General features: G+C 32.0%; 1 protein-coding gene across 1 annotated transcript in view; it reads left to right on the top strand.

Moving 5' to 3' along the window:
- The window catches only part of LOC140448105 (uncharacterized), a 652,893-nt gene that overhangs the window by 564,501 nt on the left and 63,996 nt on the right, over positions 1-24,396 (top strand). The window contains exon 5 of the mRNA XM_072541173.1: positions 8,779-8,879. Coding sequence (XP_072397274.1) covers positions 8,779-8,879 — 101 coding nt within the window. The remainder of the gene's footprint in view (positions 1-8,778; positions 8,880-24,396) is intronic.

Raw genomic sequence — 24,396 nt, 5'->3', positions numbered from 1 at the left:
GCTTCTGATGGTGTCACTGTTAGGATATCAGAAACAGGGATTTTAATACTGTGTGGCATTGACTCCTCTTAAAAACGTTTTTTTTTTCTTTTCTTACTCTTTGCTGGGTATTCAACGATACTACTTGAATCTGTATCAGAGTAATCGACAATCCTATAGCTCCTGCTGGTGTCATTGTCAGAAATATCAGAAACAGGGATTTCAACACTGTTTGGCAGCTAGACATTGCTATCATCAATATCATTGCAGTTATTTTTATATGAGGTGCTACAAATTTGGTTATCATCGTCAGTTTTTGGTTCAATGGGCAATGGTTGTAATTCATAATAAAGCGTACCCTGATTCTTACCTAGAATTGGATGTATTTAGATCAAGAAAAAGAGGTTTTGCAGTATCAGATAACATAATACAATAACATAACAATAACATAATACAATAACAACACAACATAATACAATTATAATAACCTCAAGTTGAACATTCTCAACTGTTACTAAACTGTTGTTTTTTTATGTTGGACCCAATTATTAATGATGACAGCTCTTGGTTCACAACTTCCGATTGATCATTTAAATTAATTGACGTATAAAATTTCGTAAAAACCAATCCAGCTGTTATACAGGGTGAGTTATGAGGAACTTTACATACTGCTACCATATGTAGAGTTCCTCAGGGAGCATATCATGTGGCCACTAAAAAATGTCAACTCCTCTTCTTTATTAATTCACAGGGTGATTTGTGTAATTGACCATTTATTTCATTTTACTGTAGTGTTTATACGGCTCATTTGATTTTTTTAATTTCTGCATGATACAGTACACTACTATCAAGCATTCGACTGGTATTATCTAAACTAAAAAATTCCAGGACTGGCTTTGGAAAAATTAATTTAGGGATTCGTATTAAATAATACACCCTGTATATATATTTTTTTTAAAATGTAATAAGTGATTTTCAAACTACATAAATAGCCAATGAAAACGACATATGCGACAATGTTGTCGCACTTTTATTAATTTTTTAGTGAACGATCAAATCTTACCAAAAATAGAACAACCATAATGAAGTATCAAATTATAAGGTAATTAATTTAAACAAATGTTATAAATTTCAAACATTTTAATTGAAATGATAAACTGAGTCACTGCACAACAAAAAACAGTAACTACTAACAATAACGAAGAACAATTTAAAAAAAAAAACAATTTAAAAATATGTACATAGTTATGATAAACCCATAAATTAGAACTGGAAAAGATACAATAATGGTCACAAAATAAAAATAATTCAAAATAGATTTTCGAAATGGAACCCTGCAGCCTGTACACATTTTTGTTGCCGAATTGTTAATTGACGTATTGAATTACGGATACTCTGGGGATCGTTTCTAATAGTATTACAACAATGTATAATTCTATCAATTAATTGTTGTCGGTTATTAATATTCACTGCGTAAACTAGTTGCTTCAATCGTCCCCAAATATGGTAATCAACGGGATTAAAATCAGGGGATATTGAAGGCCACGAAATAGGACCTGCACGTCCTATCCACCTGTTGCCATAAACATTATTGAGATGTTGTCTCACTGCCAGTAAAAAGTGTGAGTGTGATAATTTGATACTTCATTATGGTTGTTCTATTTTTGGTAAGATTTGATCGTTCACTAAAAATTTAATAAAAGTGCGACAACATTGTCGCATATGTCGTTTTCATTGGCTATTTATGTAGTTTGAAAATCACTTATTGCATTTTAAAAAAAAATTTATACAGGGTGTAATATTTAATACGAATCCCTAAATTAATTTTTCCAAAGCCAGTCCTGGAATTTTTTAGTTTAGCTAATACCAGTCGAATGCTTGATAGTAGTGTACTGTATCATGCAAAAATTAAAAAAATCAAATGAGCCGTATAAACACTAGAGTAAAATGAAATAAATGGTCAATTACACAAATCACCCTGTTAATTAATAAAGAAGAGGAGTTGACATTTTTTAGTGGCCACATGATATGCTCCCTGAGGGACTCTACATATGGTAGAAGTATGTAAAGTTCCTCATGACTCACCCTGTATAATATAGTGAAATCAATGAAATATTTTGTTTGAGAAAAACTTACAGTTCAACCTTAAAATTATATGTTATAGAACCGATATTTCGATTAATTTATTCCACAGCTTTAACCCTAAATTCAAAAATCTAACATTCAATTAAATACAGTGAACATAACAGTTTTACAAATGGTAAAGTGGTCATTTACGTCAATCATACTCGTTAATGCTCATCTGATTCCTCTTGAAAAAAACATAAAGGTACATGAAGCACCTGATGTAAAATTGCACCGACAAAAATAATGGATTATAATGAAAAATATCTTTTACTAAATTTAAATGGAAATAAACTGACACAACAAAATATTGATAATGACCAATAGTCTATTAGACATTAAAGCTCTAGTGATGTTTATTAATATTCCTCAGTATAAAGTGCCAACATGATACACATTCTTCTTATAAAATACTACACGCTGCACAACATTCATAAAAATAGTTGTTATGTACAAATAGTAAACGAATAAGAATGGAGCAAACCAAGTTAAATAAAATTATAAAAATTACATCACGTAACACATCCCAAATATTATATTACAACTCTCTAAGTGGCAAATTTATTGTGTTAATATTCTCTGATGTAAAAATTATGATTAAGAACTGAATGTTAGGTTAAACACATTTAAACTACATCTTTAGAATGCAGGTACAATATTTATATAAAAGCATAAACAATTTTTTTATTCTGAAACTTAATCCATATTGTAAATGTTTTTATTTCTACATAAACCTCAAAAGTTTTTGAACGCCGTGCTAAAGGGACTAACATGATATAAAATGTATAGTCCCTATAAAAATGAATTATAATAAACCAATTCGCTATAAAGCAAATTTTGCAAAAACCAGACAAAAAATTGATATTAAACCATCCGGTTTTACGATTCTCTATAAATTATTAATAGACCTAAATCAATTTAACGTTATCTCAGAATCCCATAGTGGTATTGCCATTTCTATCAAGTGGAAGGTAAATGATCTGAAAGTTATTATACCTATTTTGCGATTATATTGGCCAGCTATCGAATATCGTATACTCGTATCTATAAATTTGAAATGAGGTTCAGCTTACTTCAGCTTTTATATATTGAAGTTTAATACAATAATTTTATATGACTAGTACGTAAATAATATATAAAGTGATATTTAAAATTAATGACAATTTCAGAGAAATCTAACGGTTGGAAAAAATGTAAAAATTTATAATATGTTGGACCTTTACGATGTCATTTGCATTTTAAAATACGTCTGAGCATACCCCTAATGAGATGATCGCTCTAGTGATATCTCATTCCAGCCTACTTGCACCTAGAGCCGAACTAGCGCTAGAGTCAGTGAAGGACGAAGTTAACGGATCAATATTTTTCTCATTATGTTCCACACTTGTTCAATGGGTGGATAGAGAGATTTAGGAGACAAAGGCAAAAAATTGACATAATTTGTATATAGTGGATTAGAATGGAATGGAAGTTCATTTTATCAAGAAATAAAACACTGAAAACTTTCGCTTTCAACACTTCCACAAATTTTTACTATAAATAATTATTACTACAGCTGTTTCGGCAGAGTGCCTTTCTTAAGTGAGCTATTTTTATTATGCGTTTAACACTTTATAGTTTTAAACTAAATAAGTTAAGGAGAGAAGAACTGTTTGTCTAAAGTTGGTCATTCAGAATTATATCTGTATTTGTTAATTCGTTAATTTTCATAGATTCTAATAATGATATGTTAAGGCTTTTATATTGAATGTGAAGAATTTGAAATTGGTTATTAAAAGAATGATTATGATCTAGAAGGTGAAGTGCGTACATATAATCTGTTTTTCTATTATTGAAAGCCCTTTGGTGTTCTGCCATCCGTTTGTTAAAGGTTCAACCCGTTTGACCGATGTAAAGTTTTTGGGCAGTCGCCACATAATTGCTTAAGTTGTTGTTTATTCGTTGTTCTTAATATATTTGTTGTTAATTTCAGGGCCTTCTTATGCAATTTTTCGTTTAAATTTGTGGAAATTAAAAAATTAAAAAATACAGATATAATTTTTGAATGATCAACTTGAGACAAACAGTTGTCCCCTCCTCAACGTATTGAGTTAAAGACTATAAAGTAATGGACCCGTGACAAAAATAGCTCACTAGATAAAGGCACTCTGCCAAAACAGCAGTAGTGATAATTATTTATAATAAAAATTTATGGAAGTGTTGGAAACTAAAGTTTTAAGTGTTTTATTGCTTGATGAATTGACATAATTTTCTTCAAAATTTGGTAACGTAATTCTGGCTGATGCGGTCGCGCAATATCTTGTTGCAAAAATGGGTTGGGGATTATCCGTATATAAAATAGAATGATAAATGCAATTACCCACTTACTGACCAAGGGCTTTGGACAGATGAGTAGGTAAGTGGCAGGACACTCTTTTGTCCTGGAATTGTGAAATTGTCCTTCTAGTTTTAGCTATTATGGCTATAAAAAATTAATGATCATGGATCTCGTAACAGAAGATCCGACAGGAGAGTACAGGCAGAATACTACTCAGGTCGTTATTATGCAAAATCCTTGCAAAATATTCACACGGAATGTCAGAAGCATGTTTGAGGTAGATAAAATACATAATATTATAAAAAAAAATGAGAATAATGCAAATCAATATCATCGAAATAAGCGAAATGTAGTAGCTGGGATCGGGAGTATGTTATTTTGAAGGATATTAAGTGTACTATGCCAGATATAACGATGGTAGACAAATAGGCGCAGCAAACTGGCAACAGTTGGCAATGGATAGAACTGACTGGCGTAATAGACTTGGGAGGGTCGAGGCTCTTTTATAGGGCTGTAGCACCAATGATGATGATGATGCCAGATATAACGATGTTAATCACTATAATAGAGTTGCAATCGCAGTCGGAAAACACTTCCCATATCTGACAGAGACCTCCTTCTCTATCCAATCTTCGTAAGGATGTAGTGACATCATGTAATTTGTTTGACTATTTCTGTTCAATTATCTCTCTCCTCTGCGTCTTGTTTTGCTTCAAGGAATAAGTAGCCAGTCATTTAGTCCGACCATTGTACTGGAGATCTTCATCTGTATCTTTTACCCGCTACGTTACCTTCAACTATCATTCGCTCCATGCCTTCTCTTCTTCTAGTTATATGTCCAAAATAACTCAGTATATTTTGGTCGATAGTTGTGATAAGTCTAGTTTTTATATTAAGTTCTGCTAGAATTGAGTTATTTTTATTGCCAAGTTTCTGAAGCATAGGTGGCGATAGGAAATATCGTTGCTCGAACAAGGCGTAATTTTGTGTTTTTTGTGATGTCAGTATTCTTGAAAATTTTTGTGAGTTTGGCTGTTGCCGATCTGGTCATTGTGATGCGTCGACGGATCTCGTCTTCGCATCCTTTACTGTTAGTAATAACAGAGCCTAAGTTATTAAATTGCCTGACCACTTCGTAACCTGCCATGTTTCTTATCTCTGCTTGGTTGTTTCTGATTCTATCGATGATCATCACTTTGGTGCTCAGCATATTTATTTTCAAACGATATTCCGTACTCACCGTACTTATTCATAGTTTGTTTCATTTCTTCTGATGATAACGCCAGTATAAGAGTGTCATCAACATAACGTAGGTTTTTGATTTTTCTTCCTCGTATTTATTATTTACAGTATTATTTAAATATAGTTTTTGTAATAAATAGATTGGATGTTCTGGCGTACCAATTTTTCTAAGTATATGCCACATTTTATCCTATTTTACGGTATCGAAGGCCCTGGAATGGTCAACAAAGCATGTTTCTATGTTAAACTCTCGAGATTTTTCGATAATGTGACGAATATTAAGAATGTGTTCTCTTGTTCCTCTACCTGGGACGAATCCACATTGTTCTTGGGGAATTTGTGGTAAGACAATTGATTTTAGTCGTTCATTGATGATGATTAGTAGTAGTTTGCTCGCGTGTAATATCAATGCTACTGTACGGTAATTACTGCAATCTTTTGGTTAACCTTTTTTATATATGGGAATAAACGTTTACCCCAGTCATTTGGCCACTTTTCGGTATTTCAGATCTCATTGCAAATTGTAAACATTACTTCCGTCCCTAATTCTCCCATTTTTTTTAGTGTTTCAGCTGTTATTCCATCTTCTCCTTCTGCCTTTCTAAATTTTAGCTTTTTAGTTGCCGCCTCAATTTCACACTTCCCCAAAAAAGACAAAATGGATGCTAAACAGCAAATTTACTAAGATGTAAATTGGAGCTGGAAGGTCAGATAATAGAACAAGTGATGGAGTTTAAATATCTAGGCATTACATTATCTAGCTACGGAAAGCTGGAAGCTACGGAAACCGAAATGGAAGATCAAGTGAATAGAGCAAACAGAGCCGCAGGCTGCCTAAATGAAACAATATGGAGAAATAAAAATATCGGGAAAGAAACAAAAGGCAGAATAGTTGTACACATATGTTTTTAATATAATTATTTGTGTCCCTTCTGCACAAGTGTTTTATAGTTGTATTTATGATGCATATCTCTATTTCTTTTTGTTTTGAATTTGATGTGTCGTTTCTAAGTTTTCATCTTTCTTCTACAGAATTCAGTCTCTTCAGTTATCCAATGTTTTTTCCTAGCTGTTTTGTCTTTGAGATTAGTATTATCGATGTCTTCAGTAATCCATTTTTTTGTGTACTCCCACGTTTTGTCAAAATCCCCGGTAGTCACTGGTAGGTCAGCTTCTATTAATGCTTCTCTAAACTTTTCCGGGTGTTTTGGAATCAATTTTTGTCTTTTATTTGTGATTGTTTAACTGTGTAACTTAATGCAAAATTCTGCTTGTAACATTTTGTATTCGGAACCATTGTTGGAGCTGGTTTTGTCTCCACGTTGATTATTGAACTTATCCATCGTTTAGTGACAAGAATATAATCTATTTGGTTCTTGTATCGTCCTCCAGGCGAAGACCATGTTCAAAATCTCCGCGAATGATGTTTAAACATTGTGTTTACTTTACTAAGATTCATATTGATGGCAAATTAAAGGATCCGTTCACCTCGTTCATTTCGCTTGCCTAAGCCATGCTCACCTATCGTTCCTTTTAAATGGCCATCTATTTTAGTTTTTCCTATTTTTGCATTCCAATCTCCTATTATAATCATTGGTTCTTTTTTAGGAATATTAGAGATGGTTTTATGTATGCGGATGAGGTGGTATGTTTCTTCTACTATATCTTCTGCTGCTTCGGATGTTGGCATATATACCTGTATAATATCCATTTTGGCTGGTTTAGTATTTAGAGTTTATTCGATCATTTACTGGAAGGTATTTATGTACATACATATTTTGCTCAACATTTTTTAATTAATATTACTACGCCTCTTTTGTCCTGATTTGTTAGCTCCTGACAGGAAAACTTTGTAGTTAGTGGCCTTCCAACGTCATTGGCCATCCCAGTGCATCTCAGGTATCCCACAGATATTTATTTTCTTCTTGATCAGTTGATTTTCTAATATAAACAATTTACCTGGCTGTAGCAGCCCCCTAACATTCCATGTTGCGATGCGGTGTTTTTTACGTAATGTTAGGTTTGATCTTCCAGTATCCCATTTCGCAGATATTGCCTGGTCGTCCACAATCATCTGTCCGGTCGCCCATTTCACACCACTTGACCCGGAATCGATATGGCGCCGCGCGCCGGAATTTTCTTGCTTAGTCGTCATTTCATAACGCTCTCTGGGAAGATAATCAGGTGGTTTCCTGTTGCTTGACTGATCAGTCTCACAGCCGGTTGAACTAAGATTTAGTTATCGCCTGTGATTAATTTACTCTAGACCTGTATGGATTATGCAGCACCAGTGCAATAATGACATAGCCCTATGCCACGCCCTTAGTTGATCCTGGACCTTATTCACACTTGTCCTGCATATCTACAGGAACGTTCCCTATCAGTCATTGGGACGCGCTGTATCGGAGTTACGGACTTCTTTCGCCCAGTCCGTCTTCCGTGAAGTACTGAAAAGCCCCCGCTTAGATCACCAACGTAATTCAGGTCTATGCTCCAATACCATCCAGTAATGAATATAATTGAGAAGCATTTTGCAAAGATCTTACTGATGCTGTAGATCTTGTTAAAACAGCAGACTATACCATAGTTCTCGGAGATTTTAACGACAAAGTCGGCAAATAACGCTGTTTGAATATTGTGTGGGATTATGGCTTGGAAAACAGGAATGAAAGTGGAGATCGACTTATCTACATAGTTCTGCCAAGAACACGATTTTATTATATCGAATACTCACTTCAAATTAACACCGAAAACATTCTATATCTGAAAGTCAAAGCAGAATCAGAGAGTAAAATAATTACATATAATTACAAACAATAACATTTTTGTTTTTATTACTAATTACTACAAACTGCATATCTTATCTACAGGCATACCCTACATATTTTAAACCATTTCTTTTACATACTTTTGTATGGGAAGCGAGAACGAGGAATGTAAAAGCTAATTAAAATCTCTTTAATCTCTGTTTTCAAAAAGCACTTCCGCGATGTATCAAAACACCCGTCAGCTTTTCATACTTTTAAATTTCAATTTGTCGACATACCAATATATCTCTTACTTTTTCATAAACGAACGTGGTCCATAAATTGCTTTAATATTAGTTTTATTTTCAGCAAAACTCCGGAAATAAGTTTGAGTTCAAGCTCTCCTACAAATTCCTGAAATTAAGCGATGCACGAATCCGATACGGAAACTCCACGCAGCGATCATACAGGTAGGATATCGAACAAGAATTATTTATTGTTTAATTAAAAAGTTTGTGAGTAGTATGTGCAAAACCGAAGTAGCGTGCTTTTAATATAGATTTTGAAAAGTGGCTAAAGTGGTAAAATATATTAAAATTTTTTTTAGAAACTTGTTTTACAAATAATGTAATTAATTTATAAGAAGTATTTGATAAGATATTAGTAGTAGACCAGGGAAGTAACTATTGTCTAAAGACACTCTTTGATACAGATTTCTTACAACTGCTATCATTTCCTAACCGTTTATCACCCCCTCTCATATAGTTATTTATCATTTTTTAACAATATCTTTTTTACTAATTACCATATCTACTATTAATGATTAATAATAAAAAAAAGTAAAATGTTGCAAAATTAATATTTATTTAAAATTGTTTAAATCAATAAAAACTCAGATAAATAAACAATTCACAAATGAACTAATTGCTATTTTAAATTTATGCAACGAGGTATCCCAAATTAAAAAAATCAAGTAGGTGGGATATACAGTGCATCATGGCCGGCACATTTTTAAAGGAATCGTTTTGAATTTTTGTCAAAACTTGAACTTAAAATGTGAAAATAATAAATCTTTTACATATTGCGTATAGCCCAAAGGACAGAACACAATATTATTAAATCGTTTTCGTTCATGGCCACCAATGTAGGTGGCACCTCTGTACAGGGTGTCCCAAATTGGTATGTTTTGCAGGGTATACCGAAAACTAGAGTTAGTAGTTAAGATGCTATGACTTCTTTTTTCGTTAAAGTAATGACTGTTTAATCAAATTATCAATAACTCCTCACAGTAGTGAGATAGAGGGCGATTCTTGAGAAATGTCGAAAACGGCAGGATTAAATAATATCTTCTTTAGTAAACAAAATTTTTAAAAATTTAATAAAAACTTTTGATATAAATATTATGGAAGCGTTCAGTGGCGTACGAATTTTTTTAAGGGGGTCTCACTAAAGAAATATAATAGCAACTAATGTTTTTTTATATGGGACACCCTATATATTTTTCGTTTACATTGTCAATTCTTTTCTACCTGATATGACATGTTATATATCTATTTTCAGTTTTTGTAGCTTATATGCAGATAATATGTTTATAGTTGACGTTATGTTATAGGCACTTAAAAATAAAACCCTCGAACCACTAATAATGCATTTTAATATTTTATTATGAGGATAAAAGAGCAAAAATAGCATAATAGCAAAAATACTTACTATTAATTGTTGGTTCAAATTGAATTATTATTTTGAAAGTATTGTTTCCATATTTTATAAACAAAATTGTCACGAAATAGGACACACTGTATTTTATTACATTTTTGGTTTCTTTTTATAATTTTTTATCAGATATAATATTATTGGCTTTTATTTTTTTTTTCTAATATTGTTTTGAAGCTATTTTCTTGTGATATCTTAATACAATTGACTAGTTTTATTGGGAATAAGCCACATTAATATTTTCTTTAAAATAAGTTTATTTTGACGTTTAGATTTCCGTAAATTGCATTATTTTTTTATCTAAAATAACATACCTATTATTACATCTTATATAAATAATCATTTCGTAGAGTAGGTTATATTAAAAGGTAATAGGTAATAGTGAAAGTAATATTTAGCGATGAAGCTCGCATATCCAGTGCAGGAATATTTAGCTGACACAATGAACTGAATCCTATTGTATTTGCTAATAAACTAACAGCTGCCGGATATATAGGTATCTTAAAAACGAAATTAAATTAACATTTTTAATGAGAAATACATATTTGGCCAAGAGGAATACATTTTTGTTTTAAGAAGATGGAGCACCTGCTCATAATGCCGAATTCGTTGGAAATTATTTAAATGAAAAATTTCATAATCGGGGATTGGAGCTTATGGTTTTTGTTCACCAGAACTAACTTCTCCTAATTTTTTCATTTGGCGATTAAAAAAAACAGTAGGTACTTATAAAACTGACTTTAATACTAAGGAAGAATTATTTCAAAGCATTCAGAAAAATAAAGCCTATGCATATACTCAATGAAGTAAGATCTGTATGAAAAAGGTGTCAATGATTAATATAACAAAACGAGGGCATTTCGAATAGTTATTACAATTTTTAAATTTTTGTAAAATGTATTTTGTAAATAATTCTGATTATTAAGTAGTTTTTGGTGTTGCTATATGTGTTATTTCAATTTTTTGAGTTATTTGATCTTATTTCTGGTACTAAACTAAACTGCAAAGGATTAATATCCCCATAATAAAATGTTAAAATGTGTTACTGAGTGTTTTGTTTCTGAGTGTCTATAACGTGATGTCAAAAAAATAATTCATTTGCAGAGTAGCCCCAACGACTAAAAATAGAAATATAATATGTCATATTAGGTGAAAGAGAATTAAAAATGCAAACGAAAAATGTCAAAATATATAGGGTATCCCATATAAAAAAACATAAGTTGGTATTATAGTTCCTTAGTGAGACCCGCTTAAAAACTGTCTCGTACGCCACTAAACGCTTCCATAATATATCTATCAAAAGTTTTAATAAACTTTTTTAGAATTTTTCTTAATATAGAAGATATTTAACCCTGTCGTTTCCGACATTTTTCAATAATCGCTCTGTATCTCGCTAAAGTGGGGAGCGATTGATGATTTGATTAGGTAATCGTTACTTTAACGAAAAAAGAAGTCATGACATTTTACCTACTTTTTTTCTATCTCCTCTAGTTTTTGGTATACCCTGTAAATATACCAAGTTTTAGAAGACATTCGTTGGACTTTCTGAGTTTGAATTTGTATCAGTCCGAATATCTGATGAAGCAGGTATGATGAAATCAGTCATAACACTCGATTGATAACGATTCTAGCACGGGAAGTTTAACGAATTTGTCCTCCTAGGCCTATAAAAGTTTATTCCTATTTAGTTAACTTTCCCAAAGTAAAGATGTCACAAGATGTGCTCGGTCTGCTCTCAGCAATCACTTGGTAAGTAAGAAATAATAGTTTTTTTTAATCCGTACCGTATCTTTTAATATTGGAGTATACTTTATGAAGAGAATATAAGAGAAATATAAGAGAAGAATTTAGAAAACATTCATTTAACAACAAAATTTAAATATATCTGCACTTAGGACTGTGCGGCCGGAGGATTCGGTTCCCTTTTAAACTAAGTAAAATGTCTTGCGCGGATCGGTTAAACTCAATTTTATAAATAAGTAGAAACTAACACAAAAATTAATAAACGTTTAATTAAAAAGTTTCTTGGTAGTACGTATAACATCAAAGCAGAGTAATTTCAAGTTGCAACTTTTAGATGGATTGAAATTTATAACTAGTTTGGAATATGGTTTAAAAGTTTATTTCCAATATTGTAATTATTTATAGAAAATATTTTACTGGAAATATAGATTAGGCTGTGGTTGTTTTTTGCTTAAATAATTGTTAATTTATATCAATATTTTATGTATACAAATTAACAGGCTGACCAACTTTTGTAACAAGTCCGTTATATTTGTTATTATGGGAGATAATAAAAAATTTATTTACAAAAATAGGAGGTGGCTTTAAGCTCAAATTTATTTTGTGTTAAATCATCCATCCATCCTATTTCTCTATACATTCCTCTATGCTTTCTTGGTCTTCCAATAGGTCTCTTCTGCTGTATTTTTGCATTTAACAGTTTTTTTGAAGCATGGTTTTATCTATCCTAAATACAGGGCCTGTCTATTGAATATTCTGTATTTATATATATGTAGGAATATTTCTTAGTATAAGTATTTAGCATAGTTTTATTCATTAGTTACGCCACTGCAAGATACCGCTTAAACAATATGCTTAAGTCGCTATAAAAGAGACGGGATTCAGAGGCGAAGGGGACAGGAGATATGTAGACGAGATCACACATTCCTCATTCCTCCTGAGCTAAAGGGGATTCGATTTTTGTCGCTCGAACTGAATAGACTTAAATTATCGTGCACGCCGAAAAAGACGAAAGACGAAACCAATTAACGACGGGGGTGTTCGATATTTTAATTCGCGGACAATTATCCTTAATCTTGTGTATTGTACATGTAAATAACATCATTACAGTTTATTTTATGTAATAAAGACTTCTCGCATGGGTCGCGGACTTTTATTCTAACGTTAGTTTCTCTTCAAATAATAAAAGAAATTAATATAGACCTACATATATATATATATATATATATATATATATATATATATATATATATATATGTAAATACTTTTTTCTTTTTGGGTGTGGTAGTCAATAAAAAATAGAGCTTTGCTAAGGCGTACTATTTATTCTGAATCCAAGCTTTCGGTAGTTTTTTGCCACCTTTATCGAGGTCTACAAAGAAAATTACTATGTTGTAACAATTTGAATGGTGCAAAAAAACTATAAAAAACTTACCCGAATGTAAGATTCGTGGCATAAACAACAACGTTAAATAACATGATAATACTGAAATTGCAACTAAACTTAAAAATGTTACTGTTAAAAAGACACTTAAAAAATTAATAAATGCGTTAAAAAGTTAAAAAACAAAATGAAAGACGACATGTTAAAACAGTCGTCGTTGCAAGCTTGATTTCAGTCACATTTCGAGCAGAAAGAGAAAGTGGAAATACAATTATTGTTTAAATAGTTTGAAGAAAATACAAAAAACAAATTTAAAACTAATGTCTCACAAAATACTGTTTATGAATTTTGAGTACTACCAACTGTATTATCAACTTGAAATTGAGCGGAAAATTAAAAATATTATTTGTAACAAAAACAATAGAAAGAAAATAGTATTTAGTAAATAGGTTTAGAAAAAACAACTCAAACAAAACAAAACTGAATTAATAACTGAAGTTTAATCAAAAATATTCAATTAATAAAGAAATTTAAAAAAAAAAGAGAAAAGAAAAAAGAAAACTCTGAGATACAATATGCAAAATAGCTCAGTCAAAAGTCAATATAAAATTGTAAATTTTGCTAAGATTCTGGATCTCAGATCTTTTATTCAGATTGTTATTATCACTCTTGCTGATATTTACCATATCTAAGAAAGTTCTCTTAAATTTATTTTTCTCTCTGGCTAATATTTTTACATTGTTGAAATCTATCTTATGGTCTAGATCGATAGTATGCTCTGCCAAAGCACAAGTAGGTTTGTTTAATCTACAATCACTCTTATGAGAAATTAGACAGATTCCTTCCAGTTTCACCAATGTACGTGGATGGACATTCAGTACATTGAATGCAATAAACAACATCTGTAGTCTCTAAAGTGGTAAGGGGTTGTTTTATTTTGCTATACAGCTGACGTATGGTTTTGATGTTCTTGTTAGCTATTTTGATATTCTTAAATTCTTTGAAAATCTTAGTGAGTTCAACGGTTAGTTTCGGAATATATGGATTTTTTTTTTGCACCATTCAAATTGTTTACAACATAGTAATTTTCTTTGTAGACCTTGATAAAGGTGGCAAAAAACCACCGAAAGCTTGGATTCAGAATAAATAGTACGCCTTAGCAAAGCTCTATTTTTTATTGACTACGACACCCAAAAAGAAAAAAGTATCTACATATATTTTTTACAAACTAGTCAAAAATTTTGGACTACTTTATATATATATATATATATATATATATATATATATATATATATATATATATATATATATATATATATATATATATATATATATATATATTATATATATATTTAATAATTATACCTAATTCGCCACCTGTTCTTCTCACTTATAGGGCCTATTATTCGTCTCAGTACTTTTTTTCCAAAGATGTCCATGCGGTTTACAGATTTTTGAGTCAACACCCAAGTTTCATATCCATAGCCCACTATCGTTCAGATTATGGTCTTGTAGATTCATATCTCAGTTCTTTAATGTACGTCTCCTGATTTAAATATCGGGCTTATAGCAAAGTATGCCGTCTTGGCTAGGATGATTTTTCTGCTAAGCTCTGCATCATCAATGTTGCCCTTTGTGATTTGGACCCTTAAATTGATAAAGATATCTACTTTTTCTAAGTTGTCAACTGCCAGGTAAAGTCGTGTTGCTCCCTCCGATCGACTTTGTACTGGGATTTTATTGTCTTTTTTATGTTTATTGACAGACCCATTTGTTTATGGGTGACATATTATTAGAATGTGACTAAGTTCCGTATTCTCACCTGTTGCTTTCGTTCTGCTTATCATATTTATGTAATCTGCATATGCTGCCAGTTAGACTGATTTATTGATAAGTGTGTTATTTCTACCTTTCAAACTCAAAACACAAATCAATATTTGCGCATTATATTTTATATCAAACTTTGTCTGGATTGGTCTGGGGTGAATTGAGTAGCTCTATAACCGATGCAGCTCGTCCCAACCCCGGATAAAAGAGGAGGGATAGAGGAGTAACACCTCTAAAAAAACAGGGTTTAGCTGACCCGGCTGATATCACCCTGTGAGGGTCCCTGCCTGGGGTACAGGTGAAAACCGGTCAACGGTCTCGAGAGCAGAGGATAACTGGAAAAGTCACAATGGTCGAGAGGGCGGAAGAACCAAGAGCGTCTGATCCAGAATAGGCGGCTAAATAAAAGGTCCTCCAAATGGGGGTTGTGACGTTACGAATTAGCAAGCTAATACACAGAAAAACATAAGGGTAAGAAGAACGAAAATCGCAAGATGAAAAAGCCAAATACGGAAACACATCCCCGAGTAGAAATCCAACTCTGCCCATCGAAGAATACGGGGGGGGGGGCAATGTTGCGAAGAGAGTTCGGAAAAGACGGAGTCTTTTCCGAACCCCGTTAAGACCCCAGTCTTAACGGGGTTCTCCAAATAATATAAACTAAATTTTGTATTTTGAGAACGCAACGTCAATAAACGAACTTTAACCTTTTATTGTGGCATATTCCCATTTAAATAGTAATAACTTGGTTTTTTCTTTCAAAACTTGAAAAACGCATTCGTATGAGAACCAGACCTGAAATTTCAAAAAATGCTCATGTTTAATTAATTCTTATATTGATATTTAAACAAAATAACACAAATATACCTTTTACCAGTCTTCCACTTTTCAGTTTTTGTACTTTTCTGCCTATTGAAAACATTTTTTAATATAGCCGGAGTAAGTCTTGGATTTCGAGCTGGTATCCTAGCTAGCAGTTTGTTTCCGGTACTAGTACCGACTACCGAACTAGTACCCGACGAACTGTTCTTTCTTAAACGCAAATTCCTTTATCTTTTATCTCCTGGATAAGCATTTGCAGTGATTTTTTTCTGTTTCCTAGACAAACATCTTTTATTTTGCGATCAGTCCTAGAAGTAGTCACACGATATCTTCGGTTGTGACCCTTTCGCTTTGGATCCAAACTAACTCCAGACGCAATTTTCTCTCTTATATTCCCTACAGATTTTCTTGATACTCCTACTATTGCTGCTATTTAACGTTAAGACATTTGGCCAGCTTTTAGGAGTCCCTATATCTGACTTACTGTTTTAGATGACAGATTATCGTTTTTTCTCATCTAAAAATGTATAATACCATTAATTATACCAATAACTGCACTGCGTATGTTTATAATCTAAAAAATAATAAAAAAAAGGTTAAATTACTCACCTTTGCAAAAAAAATTCAGGTCAAAACTATTTAAAACTCAAATGTCCACACACACCATTTGAGGTTATAAAATGCACACTACTTGACAGAACGCAATGCTGGTTAGAAATGGTGTATAGATTGGTGTTGCCAACGTTAAAATAGTAAAATATTGTTACCATACTATATTAAATGTTGATATTCGAAAGAAGACCATTCCTGGTGATAAAAATTATTAATTCTAAAAAATGCAAATGTTCAATGCTTGGCCTAATAATTTGGTCAGGTAGTGTACATATGTATATCCTTATATTACTCATATATAGATTGGTATTCTTAGGACAACGCTGTTAACTAATATTATCTTTGTTTGGAAACTAAGCTACTGGAAGCTGTTAAATGTGTAAAATATGTATGTAATGGAGTTTACAAATAGATCGTCAGAAAAAGTTTATTAGAACTAGCAAGGAAGTTGGGAAAAGAAGTACTCAATAACATTGACAAATACACATATTTAGGTACAATAATTGATAAAAAAAACTAAACAATTGCAGTAAACATTATAATAAATAGTTAAAGATAATAAAAATAGTTTCAAATACTTCAAATAGTTTTCAGAATAAAATGCAAAAGCAAATATACATATGAATTAAAAAGAAATGACAACAAAAAAAAATTCAAAATCAATACTTCAATGTACCAAGTTGTATAACTGATTTATTAGTCGCTTCCTTTATGAAATACGCTCCATAGCGATATTTCCTCAGCAATGAGGTTGCGTGCATTGATTATGCATATTTAATGTCATAGGAAAGCTACCGAGAATAACGATACCCACTAAACTAACCTGGTATTTTGTTTCGCTCTGTAATTAGGTATGCTCTGTTGTTATTTATAGCTTTGAGTAGTTTTAGTTTATATTATGTTGAACATTGTCTTAAATGGTTCACACTTTTATTGAAAACTATTAGTCCGGGAGGTAGTTTTGCATTTTTATCTAAACTATTAATCAGCTGTATTGAAGAGGTGAAGAGACGTTTATATGTCATACATCTATTCATCAATAATTAGCATAAATGCATTCGTAGATAGTACAAACTTATCACCTTAGTAAAACTAAGATTTTAAAGAAGACCTGGAAAGATCTGCAAATCGATTACTGACCCACCTGCACCCCGTGGGAAGTAAAGATTATAAAGTGCTTGCAAACCGTTAAGATTTGCTAATCTGAAAGAATAATCCAAATCCAGATGTATTAAGTGCAATCGTTAGCTGGTATTTGGTAAATACTAAATTCTATTCATATCTACTATGCCAAAATAAAAATTTCTCTTTATTTACCCTTCTTACTTTAACATAAATGGTGAACTAATCATTGATTATGTTTTGAGACAACGCGAACAAAAAATGATGGTTATCATAATTTCAAATTTCAATTACAAAAACTTTAAAATCCAATTGTTCGCACTAGTCAGCCAATCGTAGTCACGTAGTAAAGCTGAAAGCAAATGGGGTTGAGACTGTCGCCATTTGTCTTTTGTGGTGTTCGCTTGGTTAACTTGTAATTGTCAATCGATGTGAGTTCTATTTTTTTTATCTGTATGGATCATAAAACGCGTAAAGTTGGTAGTGAAAATACGAAGTTTTTAACTGAATAAACAGTATTGTTTTATGCTTCCTGATACTAGCGTTGTTCTAGTCTGCAGAGTAAATTAAATATAACAGCGGGCTTGATATTCCTCCTTAAGGTAAACCATCCATCGCTAGCCTTGGACCAATTGTGTTACCATTTACCAATATATAAATTTTTCTACAGTTATATAGTTTTATTATTTTTTAACAAAAACATTCGAAAGAATGACGAAAACGAAAAGACCTATTTGTGTCATTTTGTGGTCTGTTGATTTTACTAGTATTGTTTTTGAAAGTAAACCAATTATTTATGAACTTTTTGAGCAGATGGATGTTTTTCAAATTTGTCTGGTTCTAAAACGTGTTTAAAATAGCTTAATTCGCAGAAGTTCGAGCAAACCCATTTTATCGTCTGCAGCCCATATTTCGGTTATTCTTGTATTGCTTTTTGTCGACAACGGAATAGCTTGAATTGCAGATTTTTCTTGTCCGCTCATACTTCGAAGTAGTATGGATGTGCTTTTTTTGTAAGAAACTAGATATATCTCAAGCGTTTATTGGCGAGCTTTACTTCCCAGAGGAAACTTTTGATAAAACTGTTGATGTGTCATTTTATAATGTCTTTGAGTTAGTACTTTTAATAAGAGAGACAATTATTGTATATAAGGCAAACTGGAACAACGCTAGGTCTATCAGGAAGCGTAAAGCGATACTGTTTATTTAGTCAAAAACTTTCTATTTTCACTTTAACTTGGCGACAGTCACAACGACACCCATTTGCTCTCAGCTCTACTATGTGACTACGATTGGCTTGCTATTGTCTCGTGGATGCCCAAGCTAAGCGACGGCAGTGCTGCAAACTCAACGATGGCAATTAAATGTAGAAAAGGCTTTTAAAATTATATTTTAAATTTGTATGATTGAAAATATTAGAATATTTTTGGCAGTCCAATTTTCGACCTTCCACGCTATGGAGTTGGACTGCGATTCTCCACTTACCGAGGTTCTTAAATGTCTAGCCTGTCCACGCGCTGTTGCCAGCTATCTGAAACTCTCTCACCTGTCAAACATTTATTCGGAAGAACTCTTATTGCCTATAAAGCTGCAGTGTCTCCTAATAGTAGCATTTTGTATGTAATTTCATCCGCACCAGGGGCACGGTTATATTTCATTTCAGATAGAGCGTACGCAATTTCTTCGTACTGGTTTTAATGTTAGTGTCAAATTTTGACACTTTTTTTTAAGGTCTTCCACATATATGTCCTTATTTTGTTTTAATTTGACGAATATAGGAAAGCGAGTTTTGTGGACATAATAAATTTTTCCTCTCCTTTCCGGTCCTGACTAGTTGATGATTACTACCTAGTCGAATTTATTCAGAGTCGTTAAGTCAGCTATTATGTTTTTTTATTGGATATAATCGTTGATTGAATAAGGGAGGAATCAGACTGCTCGACCAGAGCGACCGTCCACGATCGACCAACATTACGAGTCTATGAAAATGTATGCGCAGAGTCAGACTGGTGAACCGTTCATCACTTATAGCTACCGACCGCGATCGTCCAGTTTTGAAATTCGGACTTGTTGGAATTTTTGATCGTTGGTCGATGAATATGGAACATTTCGCATTCATTTATACTGCTCTAAGCAATGACATTGACCATTGACATTTGAAAATTTGTAATTAACCTATAATATTTGGGCTTGCTTATGCGATAATAATTTTGAAATTTAACAGAATGGGATATAACACAAATAATTCTCCTTGTTGGTGTCTTTTTAAAAAAAAGGTCAGTAAAATAATATTACAAAAATGTGGTTATGTTGCTACAGCCTCCTAACGTTTTGATGGTCCGTCGATGGAAAACGATCGAGTAATGTGAGTTTAAAAATAAAAATAAAAGTTGGTTGATCGCCGTCGGACGGTTGGTCGTGATCGGTCGATCAGTCTAATGCCTACCTAACCCAAAATAATATAGCCCATCTCGTTTTTTTATTTTTTAATCCGGCTTCTGCATGTTCATCTTCTATTTTGGAGCGTTTAAAAAAACTGTTCTTATAATACAGGTTTTCGTTTTGTATTTAGTTTATTGAAGTCATTAAACTTGCTCACTCCAAAGTTTTCTCTATTTTTCATATTGGCGGTGTTTCTTTTTCACGTGTAATTTTTTTTTAACGTTCTTCGTTGTATATAAATAGTTTTTTGTTTAAGTTAAATAAATTTATTAAATACTTAATATAAAGTACAATATTTATAATTATGAAATTTTTTATTATAAAGTAAATAAGTAATATTCTCGATAAAATTATATTCAGATTATGTCACGATTACAAAACTGTCATGATGTAGGTTAGAATGTACTTCTGATTTTAGATCTACTTAACTGAATTTAATGCAAACTTGCTTACCTTTGGAAAGTCTCCCTTCACCGAACAACAATGTGCCTAGAATATCTAAATTCATTAAGAAATGCTAGTTGAGATCCCTATGTAGCTTTGTACACCGTTTACATTAATGTAAGTAAAAGCATCATGAATATCTGAGCTGTAATGCAGCCTTAGAGCGGAAAATAGTAAGATAGTAAACTTGTTACCGGTTTCAAAGCGAAATATAACTAAGCTACTTGTACAGGAAAGCAATGGCGTTCAACGTTATTCTTGTCAAGAATATTGCATATCTGTTAAATGTTGAATTTGGTAATATTGTCTCTACTCAAGTAGTTGAGTCCAAATTGTTAGTTTTAAGAAAAACACATTTTTCACTTTTTCGATTTCATTTTGTAAATTATAACTATAATGAAGTCGGTTTAACATTTAGTTGATGACCATTTTTCGGACAAAAATAATGATGATAATAAAAAAACTATTTCTCATATCAAAATCAGTATTTGATAGACTTATATAGTGCATATAAATCGGCCCACTTTAACTCTCATCCGGATACTTGTTTTTTCTGACGTAGTAGGACAGAGTGTGTCCGTCGGACACATTGTAATAATATTATGGTATTTTATGTTATAATTATTAAAATATGTGACAATTCTTTTGAATTTTTATTTTTAGCTAATAAAGTAATAATTAGTGAGTGCTTGGTCTATAAAAACTAAAAAACAACGAAAATCTTAACCTATAATTATAAAGTATCTACAGTGATACGACCTTTTATTACTTTCTTAGGCAACTAATACACTCATGTTTTACACTGCTGTGCTCGTTGCAAACGTTCTTGCTGCAACTATTACAAGTTTGTTTTTCTGTTCTTGATTTTTTAATGGATATAAGTAATATCTTCTTTTCTGTATTGACTGAGGTGTGGCAATTGTGGCAGTTGCTTCTCCTGCAAAGTTTGCCATAAGGAATATGGTTGATTTAGACAGTCCTACGTTCGATCTGCGGATAATATGGGGCTTTATAAGTTGTTCTGCTGTTTCAATTATGAATAGACGTCTTTTTGTATCTTTTTATGTTCCAGTTTGGATGCGGGTTGATCCAAATAACATAAAATGCTAGACAGCATATATCTAACATATTCATAAAATATGCGAAAATCCAACGGTTTGTTTTACGTTTGCACATATATTAATCAAATATATAGTCAAGAATTATAATCCCTGGGTTATGGTTCATCTCCTCTCTAGTCTTATTCGTGTAAAATGCATTCTTGACAACACTATGACACTTTTGATAGGCTTAGGTACGTATGATACCAATGCTGCCTATTTTGTAAAACCAAATGTAGAAGACAATGGCTCCTTGTTCTTACATGGTTGAAACTCAGGAGGAATAAACTTTTCATGTTTTCTAACTGTGCTAGTAATTGTTAAACCATTAGATAGCATATTATAAGCAATATCTAAGTCCGTAAAATAGTTCTCACATGTTACGTTTCTGTTGGTTTTACGTTCCAAACCAGTAGCTACTTGATTACCTTCTTTGCCGAGATTTGGAATCACATTTAGAGGATAAAAAGTTTCTGAGTAACATGCCCACCATATTTTTATTCCATAGTTGTCGGGTTTTGAGGCAATATATTGTTTGAACAAACATGTTTCACGATAAGGAATCAACTGCTCGTCGATTGTTATATTTCGTTCTGGCAAATAATGCTTTTTCAAATTGCCTAGTACTTAATCCCAAATATAAGCGAAATGTGTCTAGTGGGTCTTCAATGCGTGTTCCATGTAGAAGTAGAACTTTGTGTAGTGGTTCTTTTACTAAATTATAAACTCGTGTTCGTCCAGTCGGAAAAGATTGTGATCACCACTCAGTTTTATCTTTAGCAACACACATTGCTGGTTGACTGTTTCTGATGTGTTGTTCAAGAGCTGAAATTGTATCATGAAGTATACTAATCTCAATCTACGTTTTATTTTATACTTACTTATGAATTACTAGTCAAACTAGTCATAGCTTGTTTAGTACTTCACGTGACCGGCAGTCGATAAATATTGATGACCAGTGGCGTAACCGCATCGAATAGCAAATTGTGTCCGACGGACCCTCACTGTCCGGTTACATCAGTTTACTTTAAAGCCAACAAAGTCCTAATTTTTAATATACTGTGATTTTTGAAATATACAGTAACATATCTATAAGTGTGTCCGATAGACACACCTTTTCCGGATAATGTTTAAACTTTTGACATAAACTATATTTTTCACACAAACTATTACTCGGATTAAGAAAATGTACTGTTTAAAAGATAACATAAATGCTTTAGTATGAGTATACATTTGTGAAAATTTATTTCGACGTCTTATGTTTAACATTGTAAAATTAATTCATCAAGCAAATTAACCTTTTTTTATTGCTAACACAAAAAGGGTATTTGACAATTAAAAATTTAACAATTTATGTTTTAATAATAGATATGATCTCCTATTGCATTTATATTTTCTTTCATACGATTAGGCATAGATCTAATTAAATTCATCACATCACATAAATTAAAATTATACTCTATGAAGATTATTTTATTACCTAAATAGTTGGTAGCAACATCTCAACTAAACAAGATTATATTTTTATATTTTTACGTATTATTAAATGTATGACTAAATTGTGAGTATTATTGACAATCTCAACTAAGTATTGAAATAATTTCACATTAACAATAATAAACATTTAGTTTACTGCTTCGTAAACAATAAAAATCAAACATTTTAGAGTAAAATTTTCTCTTTACTTACATCCCATGCATTACCATATTTTTCAGTATTTTTATTCTTCATGTAAGATCTTTAATTTAATATATTCGGACATCTTAAAATTTAAACTTTTCACACATCCTATTACGCCAGATTTTATTTAGACATTTGGACTTTTCTCTTTCCTTCCCTTTATTTTTAATTCAAACTTTTTGAAGTAACTCTCAGTGAGCATATCAAAGAGACAAATAAATAAATAATTCCCCATAGACGCATTTTCTGAGCCGACGTTTCTATCCCCTAGGGATAAACGAGCCCCGGAACCTACTTTGGCCGACTATTAGAGGGTTGCTCACACTAGAGAGTATGGTAAGCTTTTCAATGTGCGGCTGAATATTACCCGACGGTACTAGAAAATTCAACAACCTTAAAATGTGAGGTAAATATAATTTTAAATAAACGATTTGATTTAATTTAAAAGGTAAAATAATAAAATGCAAAGATCTTGAAGAAGAATATATATAATTGTTTCGTTCAAATAAAGAAGTCAGTAATTATATATTTTGATAAATATTCTTTTGACTTTTTCCTCTTTTACTATAGTAGAAGTTTATATTTTTTCATTATAGTAAATGGATTTGCTTGCTACTATTTCTATACAGTTTATATTCTTCTGTGATTCTATATATTTGAAAGCCCAATATTCATCTTTTGTTTAGGTGTGTAGCTAAGGAATCCTGTTACAGTTTTATATAACAAGCGAGTCTTCTACAGCTGGCGTCGCTTCTCGCATCCTAATTTCCAGCGTTTTCTGTCGAAGCAAACTTCAGTTGTTAAATCTCTGGCGGATCGATTTCCATTTCTCTCCGAATATCTTCGTTTCTCACCCTATCAAGTCTAGTGAGCTGGCAACATCGTCTCCAGTAGTTCATTTCCATGTCCTTAATTTTTGATTTGTTTCTTTGGTTTATTTCCCAGAGTTCGGCGCCATACAGCCCAATACTTTCTATTATTGTTTTATAGATTCTTCTTTTATTTTCTTTTGTTATTTTTTTATTCCATAATAGTCCGTGTAGCTGTCTGGTGGCTGATCTTGCTTGGCCAATCCTGGAGTGTATTTCTTCGCTACTT

The sequence above is a fragment of the Diabrotica undecimpunctata genome, chromosome 8 (genome assembly GCF_040954645.1).
Source record: "Diabrotica undecimpunctata isolate CICGRU chromosome 8, icDiaUnde3, whole genome shotgun sequence".
Taxonomy (NCBI): Eukaryota; Metazoa; Arthropoda; class Insecta; order Coleoptera; family Chrysomelidae; genus Diabrotica; species Diabrotica undecimpunctata.
This window is presented reverse-complemented; position numbering and strand designations above follow the sequence as displayed.